General features: G+C 37.9%; 1 protein-coding gene across 3 annotated transcripts in view; it reads right to left on the bottom strand.

The window, feature by feature from the left end:
* ASAP2 (ArfGAP with SH3 domain, ankyrin repeat and PH domain 2) overlaps positions 1–27,378 on the bottom strand; it is a 91,259-nt gene that overhangs the window by 48,704 nt on the left and 15,177 nt on the right. For all 3 annotated transcript variants that reach the window (XM_086461563.1, XM_086461564.1, XM_086461565.1), the window contains exons 2-5: positions 18,349–18,421; positions 14,242–14,387; positions 5,230–5,304; positions 3,628–3,677 (exon numbers count right to left, since the gene is read on the bottom strand). In XM_086461563.1, coding sequence (XP_086317689.1) covers positions 3,628–3,677; positions 5,230–5,304; positions 14,242–14,387; positions 18,349–18,421 — 344 coding nt within the window. The remainder of the gene's footprint in view (positions 1–3,627; positions 3,678–5,229; positions 5,305–14,241; positions 14,388–18,348; positions 18,422–27,378) is intronic.

Here is a 27,378-nt window from a genome sequence, read left to right as displayed (position 1 = left end):
CCACTGCTACAGATGACCAAAATGCACAACTATAAAGAAGTTCAGATCCATTTGGGACAGCCACAGAATCAAAACAGTTATTAGCTCAAGAAACCTCAGTGGCATATATAACAGTAACCCAGAAAAACCTCACTGTTTTCCTGTGTCCAAACTTTAGTAGATGATAAAGCTGACTTGAACAGATTCAGGCTGAAATTAATATTCTCACCCTAGCTTCAAAATCAGATCACTAAACTTCCCGTCTCTGATTTGTAAAGACCAATGCTCAGTAATGACAGCTGGCATCGTCTCAACTTATCTGGGAACTTAGGCACAAGAGGTTCTGACAAATCCCGCAGTCCTACTGCAGGGGCAGGGGTCTCCAGGAAGTTCCAGTCTGAATTTCACTCAACAGAACTACAGCAAATTGGTGTGCTCCTTGGTAGAAGTGAGGCAGTTTACACTGAAAAACAATATTCCCTGACTGCCAAACTTAAGCCACAATAAGTAATTTCTGCTGTTGCAAAGCAATCACACAAAAAAAAAAAAAAAAACAAAAACAACAAGCAAAACAAAAGCCCCTTGTTTTAAAGAATTTTCCCGTACACAGAATTCCTAGGCTCCCTATCCCAAGCCTCAAGCAGGTGATCCTTCAGGCTTGATCAAAGTGAAGGATTCCAACAGGCTAGACTAAAGGCTTTAAACTCAATATCGATGTGGGGCTTTCATCTAATCACTTAAAAAAATCAGAGCACACAGCAATTGTACCAGCCCACCACCTGGAAATATCACAGAAAATGGTAATGGATCTCAAAGAATTTCCTGATGAACATGTGCTACCTTCAGTTCAGTTTTTGCATGTTGAATAACCTGACACATAAATGGCTTAAAAATAAGCACTGCCAAGGAGGTTTGCTTCATTTGTTAAAAAATCTTGCAGAAACTACAGAAGTTAACTTGGAAAGAGGTATCTCCTTACGGTGGAAAAAGGAACCTATTTCAGTCCAAAACCCAAGTATCTTATTTGAAAGCAAAGTCATAAAGCAGGCTTTCTAAAGGACTGTTGGTTAAAAGGAAAAAAAAAAAAGTATCTCGTGATATCATACAATCAGCATTGTATTCAGTCCCACACACAGAAAATAAACACAATGTCAACATCACATTTTCAGGTCCTGAATGAAATAACTTACACGACAATGGTTTCGGGTATCTACTGTCCTTAAACTCAAATGAGAATCCCCAAATATATGGATTCAAATACATTTTCTATGGGCATTTTTACTTCTCAAGTACTTAGTTAAGTTAAAAAAACAAATTAAAATATTTCTGGAGTACTTGACTCTGAGAACAGACCACCTCCTCTGACCTAACTGAGGATCAAAGTACAAATCTTTACATCACTGCAACATACTCATCCTGGTGAATATTCTATCAGAAATTCTAAAAGCATCAGAGATCTTGGTCCAGTAGGAACAGTGTTCTTGGTGTATGTGCCAGCAGTGTGCAAACATATTTTAAATTCTGCACATAAACTTTGTGGGATGTCACTATGAATAAGTTATACATAAGTAAACAAGCTTTCAGATCCAGCAATCAAGCACTGGCAGACAATAGTGAACTAAATTACAGGACTGTTGTTTATGGCCCATCCTCAGAGATCAGCTACTGCCACAGGCAATGATTAGAAATCTACATTACTTCAACAGACGATAACTGGCACGGCACCAAATGAGATTGTTCACTGGTATTAAGCACACAGAACACTGGAGCCATCACAATCTTCCAAGGATTCAGGCTGTCAGATGGGAAGTCTCCGTATTTCAGAATGGCTTGTTATGAAAATACAGCTATAGCTAGGCAGCTTCAAAAACCAAAAGCCACTCAGGTCCTCCTCAGAAATCGAGCCTAGAAAGCAGTAATTCGATCATTCTCATTGTTATTCACAAAAGGAATAATGAAATTTAGCTAACTCGATAAACTTGTTGCTTTTGTGAGTAAACCATCTACAGGAACAATTTCTGAAGAATGTTTGCACATGACTTCAGATGGGCCAACTCAGTGTGCACCAGAGAATCATTATACTTTTGTGCAACTGAAAAACTATTAAAAAAAAGGTGCTAGATTCTCAGCCAAACTAGGTGGCTGGGGATCTGCAAGCTATTTATGTTAAACAGGGTCACCATGTGTGATTCTTCTGGACCTGTATAATCAGAAATGGTCTGATACATGCAGCACTATCTCAGAACATCAAAGATGCTGGATGCGTGACACAAAACTCAACCAACAGTCACAATCCAGGTAAGACTGGAGTAAGTAATAAAACCCACTATGAAATTCTACTTCAGAGACTATCAGCTGTGCTGATACAATTCACTTGGCCAATCCAGGAAACAACTGTTCCTGATGTAGGGCACTAAACCACTTGAAGATTTACAAGGTTCCAAAACTAATTATGTTTGATCTCAGGTGCTGAGCTTTGTTGACTCATTTGATTCATTTAGCTGGATATAAAATTCTGTTACTAAAACTGATTTTATAGCTGTTTATACTGTGCATCAGGTACCTTCAAACAAGTGGCTCATGCTAAGGTGATCATCCACTTCTAGTACACAATACACCTCCAAGAGCAGCCAACCTTGTCATTAAATGCAGAAAACATCCATATCTTTAAACAAACCGCACTAACTAAATGTGGTTTACTAAGGTTCCTGGTACTGGATCAATCTGGAATCATGTGCAGTTTTGGAATGGTGGCAAACACCCCCACCAGCCTTATCACCCCGTTGGTAAGTGCCAAAGGCTCAGCATCCAATAGTCTTCCTAGAGACCTCAGCATTGGGCAGTGTCTCAGAAGATGTGCTAGAGCCAGAGACATTACAGTCTCATTACAACGGTTTTAGCCTAAAAAATCCAGAACTACATCTTGACTTGCACATTCTTGATATTTTTTGTTAAGACATTTCAAAACACTTGGGCATAAAGTATATAATTTCCTCTGTGCTCTTCAACCAAAGAAACTTGCTAATTATAGTGAATTAGTCACTTATGAGGAGAAGGAAAAAAAAACATCAACAACAAATGCTTAAAAGGACATCAAGTACAATTACGTTGCTGCACTTTTGGTAGTTAAGAATGAAAACACAGGGTGGCTAACTTTTCATATCGTATAGTAGCGTCTTCCGAAAGTAGAGGAAGGCAGAAAAGGAAGTGGACTTTCCCATGTAGTAGATTACAGGGTAGTAATATGGATACTATCAAAATTTTTTTTAAAATTTCTTTCCCAATTAAAGCAAAACTTTCTCAATGGAAGTGGAAGAATACGCCGTGGAAGAACACACATCAGTAGATTATGCTTATTACCTGGAACTTCATTAAGCAAAGAGGTCTACCACAGCTGCTAACTATCATGGCACACAGACACACACACACACAAGACAATTTACTCATTAAAGAAGTTGTATATGACAGAATTCAAAATGATTGTGTCTATGCACTTGTATTTTCACACAGCTCCAGGTTTTAAGAAAAAAAAGGCAAGAAAAAAAAAAGCTCAGCTTCCCAGCTAGGGCTTCCAGCTGGAATCTTAACATCAAACGATGACCTTTACAGATTTCAGTTATACTTCCCATTTAAATAACAGATACATACACTTTTGTTTCATAGTCCTTCCAAGCTTTATCAAAGGGTTTTTTCAGGTCCTGTCAAGAAAACAGAAAAAGATATAGTTATTTACATGAAAAATACTGTGGATCTAGTAATGAAGACACACCTTGGCCATTTGCAGCACCAACTAGAGTAAGGGACTCCGCTCTTTCTTGAATAGCTCACCTAAGGGTTGTGTAAAAGCAGTCTTGCACATAGGAAAAACAATCTTGTACACAGAATTAATACACTTATGTTTTTAAAAGTATCTCTAGGATGCTTTTTTACTATGCTTTTTACAGCTTCATTTTAATCCTTAGAAGGTACAACCACATGTCATCCCAAGAGCACACTATGCAATTAATCAAATCAGTTGTTTTCTCATCATTCTGTCTCCGGCTCCATTGGAAAGAAGCACCTGTCCTGAGGCTGTGGTATGGCCTTGGCTAGGGACTTGATTCATCCCACTAAAGTTAAAGAAATCAGTTTTCCATTGACTTAATGGGAACAGTAAAGGCCTTATGGTTCAACAAAGCTAATTCTGTGAGAATTTTGAATTACTTATGTTCCAAATTCCTTTATTTTTTTTCCCTCTGAAGAAGCCAATTTGGATAAGGTGATCTTAACAAGTTGTAAAATTATTTCGCTGATGTCTAAAAATGCAGGAGTTGAAATTCTGCTGGAGTTCAAGAGATCAGCCGACTACAAAAAAATTATTGTTAACTGTCAGACACTGGAAAAACTTTGCAACTACAGATTTGGAACTAATCCTTACATGTCAGCTAGTTATTTTGACAATTATGAAATTATTTAAAGCAGCATTTCATTATTTTCTCAAGTCAGGAACATGGGGCAACAATGTATTGTAATAAATGTATTTATTCTGACATAGAAAAAGGGAAGAACAAGAGAAGTGATACGTGGAAGCAAGCAACACGGATAATGAGCCTATCTTACTAAATAATCTATCTATCTATCCCCCAGTAATTTACAGAGGCCATTTTTCTTCTTCCTTCGATGTTGTAGAACAAAAGCTGCCAGTCGCTTCCTGTTTGCTCAGAAGTGAACGAAACATAAGCCAAATAAGTTTGTTTGCTATAGGCTTTGAAATTTATTATAAACATATCATCATTTGAGTCCTAAGTTACTATTACTTCAAATAGGAAATATCCTTAGGGCACAAATAGATTTCAGCTTTGTTAAGAAAAATTCTATGCTTGTGCAGCCTAATGTGTCTTTCTTAATAATCTGTATAGTTCCAGGTAAGTTTAGAATGCTAAATAAATATATTAATAATAGGTCTTTTAAATAAAGCACTACCCCCTCCTCAACTAAGTAAATATTTAAACTCTTACACCTATTTCTCTGCTTATCTTCTACATCTCAGGGCTGCTTTTAAAGCTTCTCAAATGTTGTTTTGTATACATAGTCAAAAGCATGTTATATGTGAAGCCACGAACGGAAGGAATGACTCCATTCACACACACACACCCCCACCCCTCTTGTTTATTAAGCTAATATGTTACGTTAGTATCTCATGCCTTCCATCAAGTAAGATTAACACACTAGCTAAATGTATTTTATATATAAACAAAAAGAGAAACATACCCCTTTTACTCCTTTCAGATCTCCCTTTAGCAAACTGTCCAATGGAAAAGTGATTATGTTGTTCATATTCTGAATCTGTAACAAGAAAATTACATCAAAACATTTAATATATTTTAATGCAGAACATATGCTGTCTCAATTCACACATTTCAGAAAGTTTCACAAGGAAATCTTGTATTATTTTCCTAACCCTGCTTTATGAATGTTTATCAGTACAGTCAGTAATCAAAGATGGAGGCAACATGAGTTAATTAAAGTCACTCTGGAAACACTATAACCCAAGCCAGCGGGAAACCTGCAGAATTACCGCTGATGATAAATATCTCATCCAACAGTGATGGCAAAGTAAGACCACTAATTTTTACAATGCCTCATTTCACTGTTGAAATTATATGAAAACAATCATACAGTTTTTCAGCACTTATATGTTTTAAGTTCACCAGTATCTTTTAAATTAATCTTATTTATTTTCCATCCTCTTCAGACCTATTCCATAAAACCTATCTGCTATTCTCACAGTCCATGGCATCTTACTCTGACAGAAGTTATAAAGACAAAGAATGCTGGCCTGTGAAAAAGACACTATTTGAATATTTTCCATGTGTTTTAAAAAGTAATACATCTGCCTTATTTATCTCATACAAACTTTGAAATAAGAATTTTATGAGGTTTTGAGTATGCAAGTAATTCAAAAGTAAACAAGTAACTAAAGAAGAAAAATAAATTTGCAACAAAGAAAACAGTAAAATAATCAGTTTTAGATAAGTATCTGTACGCTAACACTTTGATAAGGAAAAAGAATGAAGACAGTATGACTAAGACAGTAAGCAGCATCCAAGAGGAAAAGAAAGACTTCATGTCCAAACCTTTATGATTCAAGGAAAATGTTCAAGGTATGGCACATGATATATAAACACAGTTTAAACTGTGACAATTCAAATGGATTGCACTGAGGAGTAAAAACCAGAGTATTTTAGAACCACACAACGGAAAAAAAATCAGAATGACTTTTGCAGCAGTTTGGTGAGGGTTGCCTTTGGATGGGTTTCAGTGTTTGATTTTTTTTTTTTTTTTTTTTATGAAGCACTGAAATGCATATATGAAGATGGATTTTGAATGTTCAAAGTACAGAAAGAACTTTGCCTCATGTAGCAACAAATGCTTCTGTTTCTTCAGGAACAATGTCGGAAACATTAATGCCCCTTTTACTGTAACCCATCAAGAGATGGACGGACACTAACAGGAAGGTCAAGAAAAAATATTTCCAATTGTGATGCTGCAGCCTCCCCAGAATGGAAAAATACAAAACATTATCACCCTGTAGTTGCTTGGTGGCCTCACTAGAACAAACTCAGGGGTCCCCTCCCCAGTGGTACTCAACAGCTGCTATTAAAACAAACAAAGCAAGCCCCCAAATCCCCACCCTTCCTCTTCAAAGATACTATCTTACTGTATTTGCTTGAAATTTCAGCCATCAATCAAAGAGAAAGTGAACATACATCAATTTTAAAGGTTAAACAGATTTCCTCTGTATAGGATGGTGAAGAAATATAGGAAATCTGGTCTTTCAAACCTCACCACAAATCATATTTCCCTGCCCCTCCACCCTACTTCTTCTGCTCCCCAAAAAGCTCCCCAATTCAACCACAGCCCTTTAGAATAACAAGTTAAATTTCAACTCTCTGTGGTTTGGGGTTTTTTAATAATTCCTATAAAAATCCAATGAGCAACATCTACACACGCTTAGCTCGCAGTGCTGGAAACCATCCACCTCATAATTCTCAGCAGTACTAGAATATCAACATAACCATGCACATCAACTGCATATCAACATAACCATGCTCAAAGTTAATAAAATTATATGTTGTAGATATAGGAGATAAATTAAAAGGTTTATATCACACAAACCTTCAGTAAAAAAATAAAAACTTCTAGAAGACAGACGGAACGCATGCACCTACGGACATGCGCATCCAGAATGGATATCAAGGCGGAGAAGCAGCAGAGATCTCATCTAAAGTATCATCCTATGCAAAGTTTTCTACTTAATTATTCTATTTTGTTAGTATGATGCAGTCAAAAATCTAACCTAAAGATCAACACTTTCATAGCCTCTCTTCAAATTCAGATAAATAGGCACAAAGAACTGACGTATTATCCCAGACATATTAATGTAAACATCAATCAGCCTCCCAAACAGTTCTGGATGTTTCCTAGAATTTCAAGTTGTCATGGAGCTTGAAGTCAAAAGCAACTTTAAAAAAAAAAAAAAAAAAAGGAGAAAACCCCCAATGTTCTTTTTTAAAGTTTGGAGAATGTTTGCCTAATCAAATTAATTCCTTCTGTGTGCTGTGACCTACTCTAGGTGGTCCTGCTTTGGCAGGGGGGGTGGACTAGATGATCTTTCGAGGTCCCTTTCCAACCCCTAACGTTCTGTGATTCTGTGATCGCCTGTTTATTGTATTCCCCATGCTCCTATTTTATTTGCAACAAATGTAAACATAAATAATGCATGAACTTGTCATTATTAACCTAGTTAGATGAATCATATGTCCTCGTATTTATAAATCAGCAAGCAGTATACAGAAGGATCTTACAGGTTTTTCCCCTTCTTTCTTGAGAAGCTTAAGCTGCACTATCTAAAAATATAGACCAATTTTTGGCATGCAGTGAAGCATTAATATGCTGCAGCTCCCACTCTTGTGTGTATACAAGGAGCTAAAATGTATACAATTGCCTCTATATTGTGACTATTTTATGTTTTAAAACATTCTTTAAAAAGAAACAGGCATAAAGGTGCAGGAAAGCTTCACAGAAATTAAAGTCATCCTGTCTCAGAGGAACACTAGCAAGTTCCATGTGTTTTAAAAAACAAGAAAGAAAAAATATAGTTGACCTGGTTTCCACTTCCAACACTGCTGCTTCGGCAGAGTCGCAGTTTTCCTCTGACAGCTTCCAACAAGATAAGATGACAGGGACGGGGTAATAAATTAAAACTTCCTAAGTTGGAGAAGGCTCAGAGGAGGAGAAGAAGAAATGTCAGGAGGGAGGACATAAAAATAAACAAACATGTAGCTGCCAGAAGTGATAGTAGAGGCAACAGGCAAGCCAACAATTGCAAAGGGGAAGGATTTTCAAGTAGTTTAAGAGCCTATGGCTAAACACTGAAGTTCTTTACTTGCCAGCCCTCCTGATTACTTCAATGAGTCTTTTCCAAAACAGCTTTGGACATTGGTGCCTGCAGTACTTAACAGGTTTTGTGTTCTGAATCCAAGCCAAAAAAAAGTCTTTTCAGTACTTCAGAAGTTAAATACTTTTCTTAACACACAGATGAACAGAGGACCTTAAATATTTTCAATTTAAACTAGAATTCAGGCAGTCAAACGGTGTATGCCATGACTCCTATTGCCATTACTAAACTCTAGATGCAGTCCATGGACTCGGCTATGGGCTGCTCAATCACCAAGGAACTCAGGCGTGCACAAGTGATGGTAGTACTGCCTGCTGCAAACCCCTGTTTGTTTTGGTTTTTGTTTTTTGGGTTTTTTTATGGAAAGTCCTATTGGATTTCATACTTTCCAAGAGTTTTCCCAGTGATGTGAGCTTTAGTAGGACAAGGCCAATCAACACAGCAGGGAGCAAGTGAAAATCAGAACATCCACTATAGATGAGACCAGCTTGTCTGAACTTCAAGCTTTCAGCATCTAGCCCCAAGGCTTCAGAAAATCATGTAACATGAAGACTTGTAGCACAAACTTTCATCTTTGCACCATGCCTCCCTCTCGCACAACAATGTCCTCGCCCCTGCCCCACCTGCAGCACAGTGGTGGGTCCCATAGCACAAACTGTGTCCTGCCAGGCCGGTGGCTGGGGTGGGACATCACCCACTGCCCACACAGGCTGTAAGAAAGGTGACTCCAGCGAAGCATGAGCTGATCACCACTAAGTGCCCACAGGTTGCTGCTGGCTCTGCTGCCTAGAAAAAAACTTTGACATGTGATACCAAGTGTTGCCACCATGTACTACTTGGAAACAGTCCCTGTACCACCACAAACAACAGGCTGGGAACTTCTCTATTAGGAAGTGCAGGCACAAAATGACAGGAAATACATTTTTAAAGGTATTTTTAACAGCATAAAGTGAAGAATTCTAAAAGCAAAGAAGAAAGAGACTTGAGGTTATCCCAGCCCATCTTCCTTGCCAATGGAGGAGATTTCCCAATTGCACATTTTCTAACCTAGGTTAATACACCTAAGCGGTAAGCTTCTATCACCTTCTCTGGGACACTTCATCTAGTATTTGCACAGTAAGATCCCATTTATATGCAGTTTATTATTTTCCTCTTCCACAACCACAGTTATCTCTGAGGCAAACCATACGTTTCCAATTCTTCTAGGCTTTCTTCATGAATCAACCTATTCAAGCCCTGATCATTTTTTGTTACTGTCCCCTGAATTTCTTCCAGTTGGATCAATATCTTTTTGGCAAAGAAATAAAGAGACGATTCCAGGTGCAGCTGAACCCATGCCACTAAGGAGGAATTATTAAATCTTGGTTTGTATCTTTACAAGCATAAATCAAAAAGTAGTCTAATTTTTTTCCTCTCCCCATTAAGCCAATCTTTCCTCAAGTGTACCAGTGAACAGGAACAACACAAATTGTTAAGCTTTAAATATAATATTCCAACCTCAAATAAGTGTATCTGTAGCTTTTTTTATGCTCTTAACTAAGATGAGTCCTTCTAAACAAAATATGCTTGTGAAGGTTCAGGCACCAAACATTTTTTTTTTCCAAAACATTAGTCTGAACTATTACCCTGGAGAGAAAATTCTGGGCATCAATTTCTTAAGTTTATTAGACAATACAGAAAAGACCTTTCTTTTACTTTTGTTATTTGCTATCTTTTACATTTAAGCAAATCTCCTTTCCTCTTACTTTTAAAAAATTAAGTAAAACAGGAGCATATGGTCAGAAAAATATTATCACTGTTCTTCCATTTCTCCTGGCTAAAAATCCAAGAATTATTAATAGAAAAACTTCTCACATGGAATCTCTTCCTCCCAGCTACCTTCCACAGAGTGGAAATATCAGATTCCAGTCCTCTCAAACCAGCACATTTCATTAGCTTTAAAGTTAAATAAACAAAACAAAAAAAAAGGACCAGACTATGTAGAAGAACAACGTATACAGAAAGCAGAATTTGTCAAATAGCTACTTCACCTTCACAGATCAATCCCCTTTTCAAGGAGAGCTGACAAAGATGGCAGGTAACTACAGGTTTTATTTCTTCTTGGTGTAGCAATCCAAGAATAGCATTTAAAGGAAAAAATATTTAAAGTGAAACACGTCGCAATGAGCCTTTCCTTGTCCTCACATTTTTTATATGAAGACTCACACCTTTATGACTTGGCACTAAATTTATTGGGAGGACAGAGTAATTAACACTACAAGCAAGTGCCACACAGACCTAACCACCTGGGAACTGTGGGCACTATCATTCCGTCAGGAATTAGCACCAAGGTTACCATCAAGAAGCAATACTGTACATGTCACAAAAGATACGACGTTACCTCTGAAAATGCCTCTAGTATTTTCTGATCGTTCACTACCAAAACAGACATACTGACCGCTCAATCTTCTTACTAACACTTCTAACACAGAAGTTGAAGAAAAATTTGTAGCTTGATATTGGAGCTAGGGCAAGAGAAAAAAATGCACAGTAGATCAGAAACTGATCCAAATAACGCAAATGATGTTAGAAAGGCTAAAATGAGTAGTGACAAGGACCTGATATATAGTAAATGTCCATTTATTTCTTCTCTTAAAGATGTGTTTTATAAATGGCTTAAAATGTGAAAAACCGAAGTTCTTCAAAGTTCTTTTTTGTTTTATAGACTATTTAAAAGTGCACACATAAAATAAGCATAGCAAAACACATATAAAAAAACGAAGACCCAAACTTTAACTTGAAAAGTTTACAGTTGCATAATTGGATTTGAAGGAAAAAAAAAAAAAACCCACAAAAAACCTCACTTCAGCTCTTAATGAAATATTTTAAAACACTGAAGGCTTGGTAAGTCCACAAAAACATCGAAGTCTTTTGAGAAACCTTTAAAAATATTAGAGAAAACAAGAACTTAAAACCACTGTCTTACTAAACACAAGTTTAAGAAAAATCTTTTTGCAGAAGCACTTCAGAGCTACAGCTCTAAATGCCACCAAGGCCAAGAGCTGACAGAACACATCAGCTTCTAGAAACAAAAGCAAAAATATATGACAAAGCAAAACTTGACAGTAGCCCTAAAGCTTTGCCAGTGTTAATAGCTTTGGCATCTGTTCCAGTCTGAACATGTCCTCTCACTTCCCTGCACATTCCCCATGCATTTCAGCTAAAGTCTTCTGTGGAAATTCAGTGCCCTATGAAACTCCAGGGATAGGTTTATTTTTTAAAATTATCTTACAGAATGTTTTTTTTAAACAGCAGCAGGTTATATATCCTTGGCTACATTTTTGATGAAACTATTTACAACTGAAATATCTTGGGTGCTACAAGGAAACACCAGAGAGGGATGTTTTTCCTGCCAACATGCTTAAAGTGTTCAGAGTTGGATACTTCATCACACTGCGAGAATGCATGGGGCTTGTTTCACATATGCCTATGACTAAAAAAAATAGCACCCCAAATTATTTCCAACTACTGTACATGACTTTTTACCCTAGACAATACCCTTGTAACCTCTTAGAAACCTAGACCTCCGTCAGTGGACTTGGGAACAGATTTTCAAAGTGACCAATTACCAACAATTTATTCTAGTGGTATTAACTTCTAATAGGCAAAGTTAAATAAAACTATAATTTTGGCTTATAATTACAGATTTTTTTTTTTATAAATTGGTATTTTCAATCAATAATGAAGTTTACATCTTTTTCTTAATATGTATTTCTTTCTGGAGGAAACTATTTTCCTGGAAAGACATCAAATTCAAGAACCATTAGGTTCCTCCATTTCTTCAGTTTTTCTTTGCTAGTCAGGAAAAAACCAAAAAACTTCAAACTTCAACAATATGAATCATACTAGGAAAGAGCAGAACCTTACAGAGATCTATCCTTCACCAGACAGTACTAAAGAAAAGAGAAGGTGCCTATGCTATTGCAATGAAAAAAAAAAAAAAACCAAAAAAACCCACTTACATTCATGTCCATGCAAAATTATTATTTGCTTCAATAACAGATAAAATCAGAATCACAAACTGAGAAAAACTAAAGACTTGGCTCTTATCTCATAACATAGCCGCCTCTTATACATACAAACAAAAGTAAAAATACATAGTTGGTAGTGAAAAAGCAGTACACAGCAAAAAGATTTAGAGATATTCCTCAGAGAAGACACACAAAATGCTTACGTGGATAAGAAAAGGTAATAAAAACATGGATCCCACTTCCTGAAGATATTTATCTTGTTTTTATTTTCCTTTCCAGTTTGTGGAAGAAAAGTTTTTCTTGTCAGAAACATTTTGCAAAGATAGTCATTACTGTTTTTAAGAGAACAAATAGCTAAGATTTTTGGTAAAACAGAAACATCTTTTAGCTTTTAAGAGTCTTTTTGAAATATAATACATTAAAAGGTTTTTCTGGGGAGAGGATGCAGCTTTTAGTAGATTGCTTTTTAAAACCATCTAAACATCACATTTCCCAGATCCATTTGCCTAATGAAGTCACCATATTGCAATTAATAGATGATAGAGAGGGTTTTTCAGTCAACAGCAGGTATCATTTCGAAGACCCATTCTACTTCCCCTTCCATATGAGCAGTCTGCCTATATATGGGAGGCTCGGGATAACTGACTGACTCACATTCAGTAAGGATGCCTCTTCCAATACATAATCTCAGATAATATTTGTACATCCAGAGATATTCAAATCAATATGGCCAATATGAAATACATTTCACTGTTGACAAATACATTTGGGGCTAGATTCTCTCTCATCAATATTATGATTGGGTAAAATGAGAGGACAGCATCAGGGAGTGAATGGGACTGCCCTAAATCCCATCAGCTGGAAACATTCCCCAAAGAACTGATTATGACCAGCTGGCTGCAAGCTACAGACATTTGGTCTAGACTCACAAAAGCATTTGACGTGTCTCCATCCCATTGATTTCAGCAGGCAGAGACTTTTAAATGCTTGTAGGAATTTGGGTCATCTCCCCTTCCTAGCCACTAGGTTTGAGAGTTCTGTGGTGTCAAGTAAATTTGGGACTTACTCAGACATGGGAAAGCTCTAGCTCGTAGTCAGAACCTGCTCTTCTTGTGCCCTCTGATTAATGTGAAATTGAGGCTGAAAATTCTCCATTCATAATTAAAACTCCTGTCCTTCCATTTGGCTCCATCCCATTTGGCTCACTGAAAAGTCCCTTTTAAGCCTTACTGGCTTCAGTTGCAGGATTGGTCCCCAGTGGACACTACTGTCATTATAGCATTATGTTTGATTTTGTTTTCCTGACTCTCTTCCCTGAGAAGCAAGAGATTCTCTCTTCCAGGAACACCAAAGCCTCGCTTTATAAATACAAATGGAAAATACGAAAAAGTAAAGTAAAAGCAACATGAAGACAGAGTAAACCAAGTCGGGTTTTGCTGGTTTCACAATTCTAAAGCAAATTGATGTGTGTGTTTTATAATACATGTTATAACTACTTTATTGTGGGAAGCTTTTAGACATGAGAATTGTTTGAAGAGGGTTTTTTGTTGGGTTTGTTTGGGTTTTGTGGTGGTTTGGGTGGGTTTTTTTTTGGGGGGGGGGGGGGGCAGGGGGCGTTGGTTTGTTGAGTTTTTTTGAGTTTTGCAAGGGGAAAGGCTAGGGCATGAGACATTTTCCTAAACCAAGAATTTTTTAAGAACGCTGGATGCTAAAATACAAATTGTCTTCAACATGAAGAGCTGTTATAATTCAGAAACACAGCCTTTGTAATGGCCTTAAAATTCCAACATGTTTTTCTTAAGTCATTCTTACCAAATTTTTGAAGAGTGCAGTTAATTCCTTTGTAAACACTGAAAATTTTAAAAATGCTGTTCCCAAATCTGGGTCATCCCTGCAAACACAGTTGCCTCCAAATTTCTCCAGTGCTTGTGTATACTGTTCTTCATTTTCCACGTGAGCTTCAAAAAGAGCAAAACATGAAAATATTATCAGTAGATAAAAAGATTATTGAAGTTACAATTGAGGTGGTTTTATTAAAAAAAAATTAAAAAAGCTTCTCAGAAGATTTCTTGCTAAAAATGTTTACTTGATACAATAAACATTTATTATTTACACTTTAATACTAATATGCCAGAAGTGCAACGTATTTCACTAATTCTGGTTTAATTGTATCTATCCACATGCTGTACAAAGACAATGTGTCATCAAGACAAGACAACCATCCCACACGTGTCCACTGTAAGACGACCCACAATATTTCTGCACCATGTCGGAGACTGCGTTAACAATTCCCAACTCCTGTAATGAACTTTTTGAGTCTTTTCTTAACGCTCACTAATTTTAACTGTGTGTTATGTTTAAATGTGTGCTGAACAAAGAAACAGAGATTGAGTGTGTTGCCAGAGTCCTGGATCTCTACAACAGAAGGCAACAGATAAGTAAGACTCTTAGGTCATCTTGGGAAACGAGACTACAACCTACCTTACAGATGAGGACAAAACCCGTATCTATGTTAGCTCTCTGATTCAGAGCAGCAGCACGGGCGGGTCTGAAGCACATCCAGGCAGTCTGCATTTACCACTGGCCAGTTCAGTTCTCAAAGCAGGTTTGGTTCACGACAACTAGATTCATTTCTGAGACAGTGAAACCAGAAGCTCTGCCCCAGAAGCGGTCCAGTGCTTAAGAGACAGCAGGTTCTGAATCACTGTGTGGGCTGCACGAATGCCAGCTGTCCAGCACACACCTAACACTTCTGCCTTTCAGAAAGCTTTGAGCTGCACCTGTTGGGATGTTATTCAGCCCAGGGAATGGAGATCAAATCCAGGCCTAAAGCAAGTTCTCCTTACTCAAATATATAGCAAATCTGAAGGGCTTTCAGCCTTAACTACCTCAACCTATGGATTCACACCTAGGACACCAGATTACTTGCTTGTGTAGACAGGCATAAAAAGTCCCTGTCAATTTGATCTGTGGAATAAAAAGTCTTTCTGAACTGAAGCTTAGTGACCATGTCAAGCTTGAGCACATAGACAAAGCACACCAAGTTGGCACCTGAGAAAGTTAATGTTGCCTATTTCTTATTCTAGCTGTGGCCAGTTTCTAACGCTTCAAAGGAAGTCAGGAAAAAACCCCCACACCCTAGAAAACAAATTATGCATTAATAAGAACAAACACCTTTTCTTGGTCATTACATGAGACCAGCATAAATCCTGAAGATTATTTAGAGAGGATTAATCTGTTCAAATAAGCAATGATCCAGTTTCATTTCAAGCCCATTTGTATACATCAACACTTTTAATATCCAAAAGGATTCCTGATGCAACGTCCTTTCTCCAAATTTCTATGAGTTATACAACCTGTTCAATAAAGCTAGTACGTTCCAACTCAAGAACAAGCCCGTCTGTTCACATTCCTATTCGGACAGCCATTCAAGAACATTATTTCTCAAGTAGCTACAAATTTCTTTAATTTCCAATACAGGAAACTAAACCTCTGTGGAATAGCAGTGTAATATCATGTAATTAAAGACTGTCATAATGTACACACAGAACTGAAGTTACACAAATGACATTAATTCTACATGTTTCTACCTTGAGCGCTTCAATCTGCAGTCTGTAAAAGATAGTTTGCATATAGCCATTGAATTTTAAAACTACGTCCTAGCAGTAAACTGTACTTATTTTTCCTCAGCATAAACAGCAGGGGCTGAGCACTTACCAAACTTTTTGCTACTTGAGCTGTAGGATGAAGTAAGGATGTTCAGCTAATACTACTGTGCACCATGCACGTACCTGGAAAAGCTCTGAACAAACAGGTGCAGGCAGCAAAAACCAGGATGGGGCAGGTCACAACTCCTCTAGATCACACAGCTACCCAGTAAGGTGAATTACTTCCCTATCGCTGTCTCCATTCCTACTGCTTCCTGCATCCAGCTCAGCGTACGTGAACCCAGGTGAGGGTGGAGGTCAGGGCACGATTCATACAGCAACAAGAGAAGGCTACTACCACTAATTCTGTAGGTAGATGTGCCATCAGCAGCTGAACCATGCTGACTTTTTACCTCAGGAAACGAGAGGTTTTTATTCCATACACCATCCCCAAAAGCTTTACATTGCCCAGCACCCTGGGGACTGTTCTTCTGGATCTATGTACTAGACTAAACAAAGCCAACAAACCAGCAGCTCAACAGCAGTTCGGAGACATCCCCCAGAATGTTGATGGTAGTTACTGCAGCAACACTATTAGCCAAGCTGGTACTCCACAAGTGCTTCTGAAGAACACAAAATTGTATTTTTTCATGGAACCCTCCAAAATACTGTCCCTGTCCTATGGTTTCTTCCTGATGGATTCTAAGTTTCTCTACAAACAAAAGGTTTAGAATCTATCAAAAAAAAAATATATATATGAGCCAGGTTTGTTTGAGGGTTTAGAGGCTTTTTGTAGGTAAGAAACTGAATTACGTATGAATTGGAGCCACTATCTAATCCTCCATAGCCGTTTCTAAATTCACAGGTTAAAAAAGAAAGCCAAAACACGTATACTTAATACTTGAGGAACCTATATCAAAAATCCAGTAAGTGTGTTCTTATGAGCGCAGGGCCACAGTTTTTGTTTTGTCAATAGAAACCCCAAGGGCTGGCAAGTGGCTGGGTTAGTGATATTTCTGCTGATGGAAGAGAAATGCCTCCAAACCTCTCCTATCAAGATTGGGCAGCCTGAATTTAAAAACTAGGCAAGGCACTGCTTTTTTATGCAAAAACTGTAGCAATTTGCTGCAATGATCTAACAAGTACACTGATGATGAGGCATAGTCAAGCACTCAAAAATTTTTAAAAAACAACCAAAAAAACCAGAAGAAAGGGTGCCAAATAAATATGTAACAGATGACACAGATCCAAATGAATCTTAAACTGGACCCTCCACGATCCAAAGATAACAGCTTCATTACATCAGGCAAGAAGGAACTTTCTTTCAATTAGCTGATAAGAACTACACCATAACAGCAGTTCTTATTGTAAGCAACAATCTGAACACCAACATGCCCGCAAGTTCTGTCAGATATTGGTGGCTCTCCAAGGTTGCCAGGCCTATCTATTTTGCATATAATATAGGTTTTGTTAACTCAAATTGCTATGAACTGCAAAGGCAGAACAAAAGCCAACAAAACGCTGTTTCTTAACCACAAAAACAAATGCTGTTTCTTATTTACAAAATGCTGCTGATCCACAAAAACAAAAGCTTCAGTTATTTTTTCAAAGATAAACACAGAAAACTCAGTGAGATTGGCACACATATGAAAATGCATGCAGCAATAGTTACTCCTTTTTTTAATCAGTGTTATAAGAGAAATATCTTTGTGCATCACAACAATAAAAAACTGCAGCTCATGAGCTCTCTCATCATGAGGTTCTCAACATACATAACTGGAAGCCACCGGGAAGGGTGAGGTTTCACAAAGCAGTAGAGCCAATGTAGCTTCTTATTGCTGCCAAAGAGAGTCATTTCACCCCTCCCGTGCCCTCAGCTCTCAATGACACATATGCCTTACTATTTCACGTGCACATCTAATCCGAGTTAAGTTGATTTCACTGCATGTGCAGCTTTATACAAGCTAAAAATCTCATCTAGGGATCTGCCAAGCACCAGAGGCGGCAGAAGGAGCAGGGAGCCCAGACCTGGTGGGAAGAGAAGAGCATAGCCTACCCACTTGGTAGCAGTATGCCCGATAGATAGGTTCAGTTACTTCACAAAATTTCATCCTTACTGAGTTCATAATCAAGCAGCTAGTTCAAGACTCCTATTCAAAATGTACACTTTTCTCAGTTATCTACGTAACTCTTTCTGATTCAGCAAGACAACTGACTGTTTAAATCTTTCAATTTCACCAATATAAACTACTAGGAATTATTTTGTACTTACCCAGACCAGATATGTTTATAGCTTTGACAGATTTCTTCATTTTATAGAGAACAGTTCGGTCAACATCCAGAGCCTAAAACAAAAGAGAAAAATTAAATGTGAAATACTGGACTGTCCTCTGGTAAACCTGTGCCCTGGAAACCTTCTGTAATTATAACACTATCGTGCTAGTTAACTTAATTTCTGTAATTAATAAATTACTTCTCAGCTGCTCGCACCCCCCACCCATACAACTTATTCTGTCCCCTTGTCCAGAAAAATACATCTTCCCTCTTTTGCCAGTGACCAGCATCACATATACTCAGCACGATCTAAAATAGTTTCACCTAAAACAAAATTATTTACACGATATTTTCTTCCTACGTTAAATTATTAAAGAAGCTTAAAATAGTTTCAAACCATTGTATGTTCTGACACTGCTGAAGAAACAAGCAGTATCACTTCTCCAGGCAGAATATTAAGAATTGAATTTAATTTCCGTTTTCCTGGATAATTTACTTACTTAATTGCATTCCCAACCATATGAACTTCCTCTGTTATGCTTAACAAAATAAATTAATATCTCTCAAATACCTTTCACACATTTTGTCAGTAGGCAAAGCTTTCACCAACACAACATAAAAATCAAGTTTAAATCCTGTCCAGAATATTCAAGCACTCATAATCATTTTTTTTCAAAGAAAGAAGTGGAAGCAGGCAACCATTTTGCTTACTGAAGTGAAATATGGGCAGACTCCAAAATGTACAGTTGTTCCAGAACAGAGAAACAGAATTATAGGAAAGACAGAAAGACAGACAGACACTTTGCAAAATTGCAAGAAAATTAAAGTATGAGTTCCAGGGATGGTGATGTCTTTAGACCCCACTGAAGAACAATACTGAAGACTACAAATTGTATTATGCCAAGAACTGTTTAGCATGATACATGCTAAAAAAGCAAACAAAAAGTACCAAATTCATTCCAGTTTTCATTCAAAACATTTCAGTGAATTGCAGCAGCTGCACATCTGACCTACCATTGTTTTATTGTTAATAATTTATGTAAGAGCAATTATGTGGAAAAGTCAGCCCCTAGGACCCTATCCAATTATTTTAACATACTGAATGCAAAAAGAAATATTATCCCTCATATTTATGGGAGCATTCTTAAACTGAATCCACTCAGACCACAAATAGCTGGGAAAAATCTTTGCAGCATTCCACAGAAACCAACAGATTTAGATGTTGCCTTAACGTTAATGTTATAGTGTCATGGTACTGCTACAGCCATTGAAAGTTTTACCTCCAGCGTCTTTACAGTTCACATCTGAAACATAATAGCAGAAGTGCAGAGGCCTTTTCACCTGGAGTTTAAGTACAGACAAAGGGAAAAAAAAACACACCTAAAAAAGCCCATAAAAGTCACACACAGCTCTATTCACCCTCTTCAGCAGTTTGAACTGCATCTACTCTAACAAACCTGTACACAGAGCGATCTCAAAGGTTCTATTAGTCACCTGTCTGGATGGGAGTATGCGAAGTAAACTCCCTCATCCCGTATTCAGCGATTTCTAAAAATAACCTCAGAATAGCACCGTCCAATCAGCTGACTACAGAGGAATGGTAATTTCATTGATGACTGCACCAAAGGGCAATTACCCTCTTGGAGACAAAGTGAAAGGAGTGTCTCCAACTACAAGCATCACAAATAACAGCCCAAAGAGAGGGCTGACAGCCAGAGACTTAAAAGTTATAGATTCAGTTCCCAGCTAAGTCTCAGATTTGTGCATGCAGTTGATAAGTTATTTAATCTCTGCACCTTAGTTTGGGGTAGGGGGAGAAGAAAAGAGAAAAAAAAAAAGATGACAATACGTCTTAAAAAAACAGAAGTGTTGGAAACATAAATGCATTGGATTAATTATGAACCACTTGTACTACTGTGGTCAGGAATCCAGATAGACCTAGGGATTCATAAAATCTTCTGGCCCATGACTGCCTCGGTCAGAAAGCACAGACTCTCAGTAAGGGAAAAACTTCAAGTCCTCTTCACAGACTGGTAGGGGTTGGAAGGGACCTCTGGAGATCATCTGGTCCAACCCCCCTGCTAAAGCAGGTTCACCTACAGCAGGTTGCACAGGATCCCATCCAGGTGGGTTTTGAGTATCTCCAGGGAAGGAGACTCCACAATCTCCTTGGGCAGCCTCTTCCAGTGCTCTGCCACCCTCAGAGTAAAGAAGTTTGTTAATGTGGAACCTCCCATGCTCCAGCTTGCACCCGTTGCCCCTTGTCCTGTCACTGGGTGCTGCTGAGAAGAGCCTGGTCCCATTGTCTTGACACCTACCCTTTACACACTTATAAGTGTTGATAAGGTCCCCTCTCAGTCTTCTCTTCTCCAGGCTAAAGAGCCCCAGGTCTCTCAGCCTTTCCTCGTAGGAGAGATGCTCCAGTCCCCTCATCATCTTCTCAGCCCTCTGCTGGACTCTGTCCAGTAGTTCCCTGTCCCTCTTGAACTGGGGAGCCCAGAACTGGACACAGTGCTCCAGATGTGGCCTCACCAGGGCAGAGTAGAGGGGGAGAAGAACCACCCTCAACCTGCTGGCCACCTTCTTCTTTGGTTTACAGCTTCTCTCAACCAACTCCTACTTTCACTGGGATTAGGCAGTAGAAGAGCAAACCTCTATGGCATAGCACAGCCGTGAATCAACAGAAATGATAGCTAATGCCCCTCACACACCAGTGACAACAATTCAAGCATCTAGCTATGTCAGCCAGCCGGTCCAGGAAAAAAGGGGCAGTGGAACAAAAAAAACCTAAAGCCCTAACGTGGTGAAAATGTACAGAACTGCCAGGTCAGGCTTCCTTGGGTCCTCTCTTCTTCCCCTGCCTGCTTTTTCAGCTGTGCCAGTGCAAGTGCCTGCGGGGATGTGTCATAAACTGCAGGAGAGAAGTGATTAGTGTTTAAAATGATGCAAGGGGGGAAAAAAAAAGTTATTTTTCACTTGGGTCAACTTTCCAACTCTGGCTATCAGGCTGCCCCTTGATACAACACAACCCAATGGAAAAGACAATGGGAAAACCAGGAATGAGTAGCAGAACCAACATACGCTGACAAAGAATCCTCCAGGGACATTTCTGAACAAGAATTCAGTAGCTGCATTAGTGTGGTGAGCACTTTAACTATGCTGTTATCTCTACCAGCTACATTTTTTTTTTTTTTTCAGTCCTTAGCATTACATTATTCTCAACATTTCTTCACATATTCACTCACCACAATAGAACAGGTTTTGTAAGTTCAGTTTGTCTGGAAACTGCTACCACATTTTTATGGCGATAGAGGACAGTCTGTAGAACAATGCCAAAACATCCAGGGACCAATATGACTGAAGTAGGCTAAATAACACGTTGACCAACATTGACTTAACACTGACTTTGCTAGCTGAGGACTCGGCTCAGCTTCTGTTCAGGCAAATGATCCACTCCAAGGCCACGAAAAACAGAGAAAAATTATCCCAGTAGCAAGTATCCTACCTTTGTATCAAGGCAACACAGACTCAACTTGTTATTTCTTCCCTCTCTCATCAAAAAAGAAAAGAAAAACAAAAAAAAGTGAGGAACTTAATTACTTCATGACAGTCAGTACTCCATGCAATTGTATTTGCATATAAAAGCCTAAAAAATATTGTAATTAGTAAAATTAACAAACTGCCACAAAATTAAACTGTTTCATTCTTTAAAAATGAGTGGGTTTTGTTGTTGAATTCATTGATGTGATTAATGAGAATGACTGCAGTGAAGACTGCAAAAACCCATATATGAACTGGGAGATCAGTGAAAAAAAACTATGGAGAATAGAGGGGTTTGGCTTACTAGATGATTGCAGAATCACCACAGGGTGTCAAAGTGACATAGACATGAAAAACAAAAACTTGAAGATACAGGAGATCTCTTTCCACCAAAGACAAGGAAACAAACAAATAAAAAAAGTCACTGAATACTACATACTCTGAAATGTGAAAAGGTGTAGGTCCAAAATCTTGGTCTTGAAAGCTTCCATGGCTCTCTGAACCACTGGATTTTTGACTCTGATGAACATTTACAGAGGAATTACACACACAAAATGGGAGGCAATGTGGGTGCTGCTTTCACCCACCAGTATGTGAAGTATGGAACAGAATAATAAGTCTTTCTTGAACTGCTCTGGTTTTGTAATTAGATTACCGGGAATAAGCTGTAGCAAACTTAACTTCAGCTAGCTCAAGCAGATAGCTAGAGGAAACTGGAATGTGCCCATTACACAAATGTAAATAAATAAAAAGCACAAAACACTTCAATAAATAAATAATTTTTAAAAATTAAAAAGTAGAAAATGTAAGAAGAACAGGCTGCCTTCCTGAAATGATCTCCAGTCACTCAAGCATGTTTGGGCTATTATCTAGGCAACTAATGATCAATATGATTTTGCTTGGATAACATGGCACTGACTGCCCATACCTCGTGCTTGTTCAGTTACCCTGACAGACAGTCTGTAGGTTGCCTGCTCTCGCCTGATTGGAAAGGGTCCTACATAAATTCCTCACTGGTGATAACAAAGAGAGAAAAAGGGATAAACACTGAGAAATATTTAAGCTAAAAAAAACCAAACAAAAACAAACAAAAAACAACAACAAAAAAAAGTTAGCACAAGAACAGCTGAGTAAAAGCTGCACCTGAACAAACTGCGAATAGAAATTGAGGAAAAACAAATCAAACTCTGGGAAGCTTTTCAAACAGGAGATAAAGAGTAACAGATATCTACCCATTTCAGAGAAACCTAAATACATTTATGAAGGATTATTATGTTGTTTCCTACTGTGGCAAGGAACTAGACTTGCTCCTGTAGGAGGTTTCTTCTAGTCCTCCATTCCTTTGAAATATTTTGATAATGCTGCCTGCAAGTGTGGCTACGTATGCCTACAGACTAACGGACAAAATACTGAAAAACTCTGCATCTTTAATACTGTATTTTAGTCTTGCTTATAGACCAAAAAATGGGGAGGGGGACTTCGCCTTTGTTTAACTGAAAGACATTGGTGTTTAATCACAACTAGTGTTTCAAAGGAGTCATTTCAGCATAAAAATTGGAAATGTCAGCTCTTTGTCTTTAGTACTGTTCTTCATATTTTCTCATTCTGTTCTTTGTCCAAATCTTTAAACAGCAGTTTAAATACTGCTGTAGCTTTATTATACTTTGAATTTCTAATCCTGTATTTGTTTCACAAATATACACACGCTACACCAACGCGCACACACATGCCATAATGCTACCCTCTCCTAATTCAACTGCTTTGTGCACTTTCTGTACAGTGTCAGAAGCAGTGAATTTTAAAATGGCTTCTGATGTTGCATATTCTAGCATTTCTTTTCACCTGTTTAAAATGCCCAGTAAACTTCTGAACTAGAAGAAAAGTGACCATGTAATTCATCTGGTGGGCTCATTTAGTCCTCTCATGTAATGCTTCTAGTTTTGACTCAAAAAACTCTACTGTAAGACTGTTTACTTTGGCAACTGATTATTTCAGCAAAACATAGTCAAAGAGGCCATATCAACCATTTTCATAGTCCCACTCAGTTTCTACTGATGAGCACTCAGACTTCCCTCTTGTTAAAAATAGTAAATATAGCTTTGATTTAGGGAAAAACACGAATTCTAACCTGTACATTAGAAAAGAAGCTACATTATTGCAGAAGCAGTGTTATGCAGCATGAACTGAAACATGAACTCAAAAGTGACCTTCTTGAGCATGCCCTTGTCAGTGCAATATTTTTCCAAACACAGCACTTATGTCTTCTGTTCATTTATTTTTATGTGACTTCTAATGTTAATCTTGTGAAAACATTTTTAAGGTAAATTACTTTTCACGTTAGATCTATATGGTATTGCTGTAGCATATCTAGATATCATAGAGATCACTTGTTCGACAAGTCTAACACATATGCTATAATCAGCCTGGTATTGATCTAGTTCTCCTGACATGAATTTCAAGGCTTCTAAATAAATGGCAACATTGGATTAAAATACATGAACGTTGGTAAATTTATTATCAAACCTGGTGCTCATATCAGTATTCTTCTTGAAAACGCATAGCCAATTTCTCTTAAAATGATTTAGTTTGAAAACCTTTTTACCTTACAACTTAAGGTTACACAGTGAAAACGTTTACAAAAGATGTCTAAATTTATTTGTTGTGCTTGAAAAATCTGTAACTGTTCATTTTTCTTGCTGTATCTTCAATTAGTTTATCTCTCTATGCAGTTACCACACATGATCATATACAAAAAACAAACCCTACAATTACCTGCAATATGCAACATTTTTTAAAATTGTAATTCATGTTTGTTTTCTCCTAGCAAGTTATGGCTAATATTTTCGCGCCCATCACAAATAGGCTTTGGACACGTGGCTAATGTATTTTTCACAAGGTATTCAGTAATATAAGCATTAGGTATTCAGGGTGACACAGGCCGAAAATTTCAAAATTACAATAATGAAGTAAATGCATTTCTGAGGCCCATACGGAGTGTAGAAGAAGCCACCCAAATCATTACAAAAAATAATTAAAATTCTATACGCCTGACGAGAATTTAGCAACAAACATATCTGCAGTAAGTATACTAGGGAGGGGGACAAGCATACCTAAATAAACAGAAGAAAACACAGCTATTAAAATGAGCATTAGAGAGAGGACTCAACTACCAGTGATCAGTAGCAAAGCTTTTTCCCTCATTTAGGAACAAGGTCCAGTTTCACTTGCCAAAGGCTAATTTCCATTTTAACTGCTTCAAAGCTTTGTACTCCAAACAATAAAATGTGCCAACTAGTTAGAACCAAACCCATCTTACCAGGAAGAAATCAGTCCGAGGTTACTGAAACTTCCTGAAATGTTATTCTACATCCTACTTTGTATGCCACAATCTGCCCTGACACTTTAAAATAATAATAATAAAAACCTGTTCAAGTCCATTTCACACTGCCTAGAAAGATTTAAGCCCACTGGGAAATACAGTGTTTAAACATTTCATTGCTGCTTCCCAAAAGAAAAACACAAAACACCAAAACAAACAAAACCAACGAACCTCAAAACTAGCATCAATCCAAAAACCTATGTCGTCTAAATAGATCTGTGCAATATACAGGCTTCTCTCTTCTGGAAGGGGTATTGGTTCAAATTAATAAACATATTTAATACATTTCAGGCTGGCACAAAAAAAAATAACGTATTATTTACTCTTTTCAGCGGAGTGGGGGGAAAACAAAGTGTTCTATTATTATATTTAACTGGAGGAGGAAAAAAAAGCAGGAAGGCAGAAACTGAGTAACTGAACATACTGATTTTGGCACATTTTACAGAACCAAAGAGTAGGGGAAAAACAGGGCAGTAGCAGCATAAATGGAGAGTCCCCAGGCTCTAGTGGTTAGATGCTCATTAAGTATCTTTTGTGCCACACTTACAGCAGAAGTCTGGGTCTTTATCTTACGTAAGTGTCCTTGCACAGGTGCCTTATTTCTTTGTGGCCCAGAAAATAATTGTTTATCTGTAGAGAAACAGAAAGATAGCCATACTGGGTCAGATCAACAATCCATTTAACCTGGTATCCTCTATTGGTAGTGGCCAACAGCAGATGTTTAGGGCAGCAACCGTAGAAAAGCACATGCACATCCTTCCCCAGCATCATCTCCCAGTTTCCAGCAATCAGTTTAAAAATAAAAGACTGAGAGACTCTCAACCTGAAACAGGCTATTCCCAAGAGAAACAAGCCAAAGTTTTCTAACTCCAGACAAGGGAAAGAAAAAAACTAAACTTGACTTCTTGCAGCTCGGCGTGCCTGCCTTCAGGACTGCATGACAGCCCACTGTGGGAATTAGTGAGCGAGGATGGGGAAGAACTCAGCCATCATCTTTGTTCTATTTTTTTTTTATTTGAAACAGTTGAAAGCCTCCAATACATTCCTTTCTTCTTACCCACAGCAGCTTCATTTCAGAAAGGCTAAAATTAACTATTTCACATTTTTGGTTATTTGGATGGGGTTTTTGCTCAAAGTATTCATTGAACTGGATCTGAATTTGTGAAAAGTCTCAAGGTAACCAAATCGTTTGTTTGTTTGTTTAAAAGAAATAAAGAGTCCATTGGAACAACAACAAATAATGCTTGGAAGAACTGCTAAAGCAGTAACAACACTTCGGGAAATAACCTCAAGTCATTTGAAAAATAATCTTAGAGACAGGAAACTATGTGTTCTTACCCATACTGCACATCTAACTGACGAAGACACAAATAAAATATTAACATACTGACTTTAGATCCCATAGAAAAAATTATCTTAACCACTATAAGTTTAAACCAAAATCTAATCTCACTCTCAATTTCAGCAATTTGTATTAAAGTATAGGGCTACTCAGCAGGCATAAATCCTTCTGTACTTCACAATGTTTGAGAGCAAGTAATAATGCCAGAGGTTGCTGCAGATGCTGAGCACAAATAGGAAGATCCTCCCCAAAAACAAAAGGACGCAGGAAGAAACTTGGTCAGTTAGTAAGGAAAAGAGAAGTGATCAAATAATTACTGTACAAACAATAGAGCAAGAATCAGCTTTTGTGCCTTACTGGACTGGTCTTGTTTAAAAAGTAACAATAGCAAGTTTTGAATACTCGTACCCAGCAAGCACAATTGTTTGGCTTCTCTGGTGTATCTTTACAGGCAATCTGATACATGCTGTAATTAATCCTCTCTGACTCAAAAGATCAGAGATATCCACAGACATTCTATCTCTGTTATTTTTCTGCTAGAAGTGAACTGTCTACACTGCTGGCCTCAACCCACTTTTCTGTTACAGAAGGTGGTAAAGAACTCCCTAAATCATGTTATCCCCCTCCAAAATCCCCTTTCCATTCTCCTATTGCTATGTCATTTCCTCCCTCCAAGTATTAGTTTCTTTTCTGAATCACAGAATGGTTTGGGCTGGAAGGTACCTCAAAGATCACCTAGTTCCAACCCCCCTCCCATGGGCAGGGAC

The sequence above is a fragment of the Leptosomus discolor genome, chromosome 2 (genome assembly GCF_034619465.1).
Source record: "Leptosomus discolor isolate bLepDis1 chromosome 2, bLepDis1.hap2, whole genome shotgun sequence".
NCBI lineage: Eukaryota > Metazoa > Chordata > Aves > Leptosomiformes > Leptosomidae > Leptosomus > Leptosomus discolor.
The sequence above is the reverse complement of the archived record's forward strand: the minus strand, read 5'-3'. Positions and strand labels throughout refer to the sequence as shown.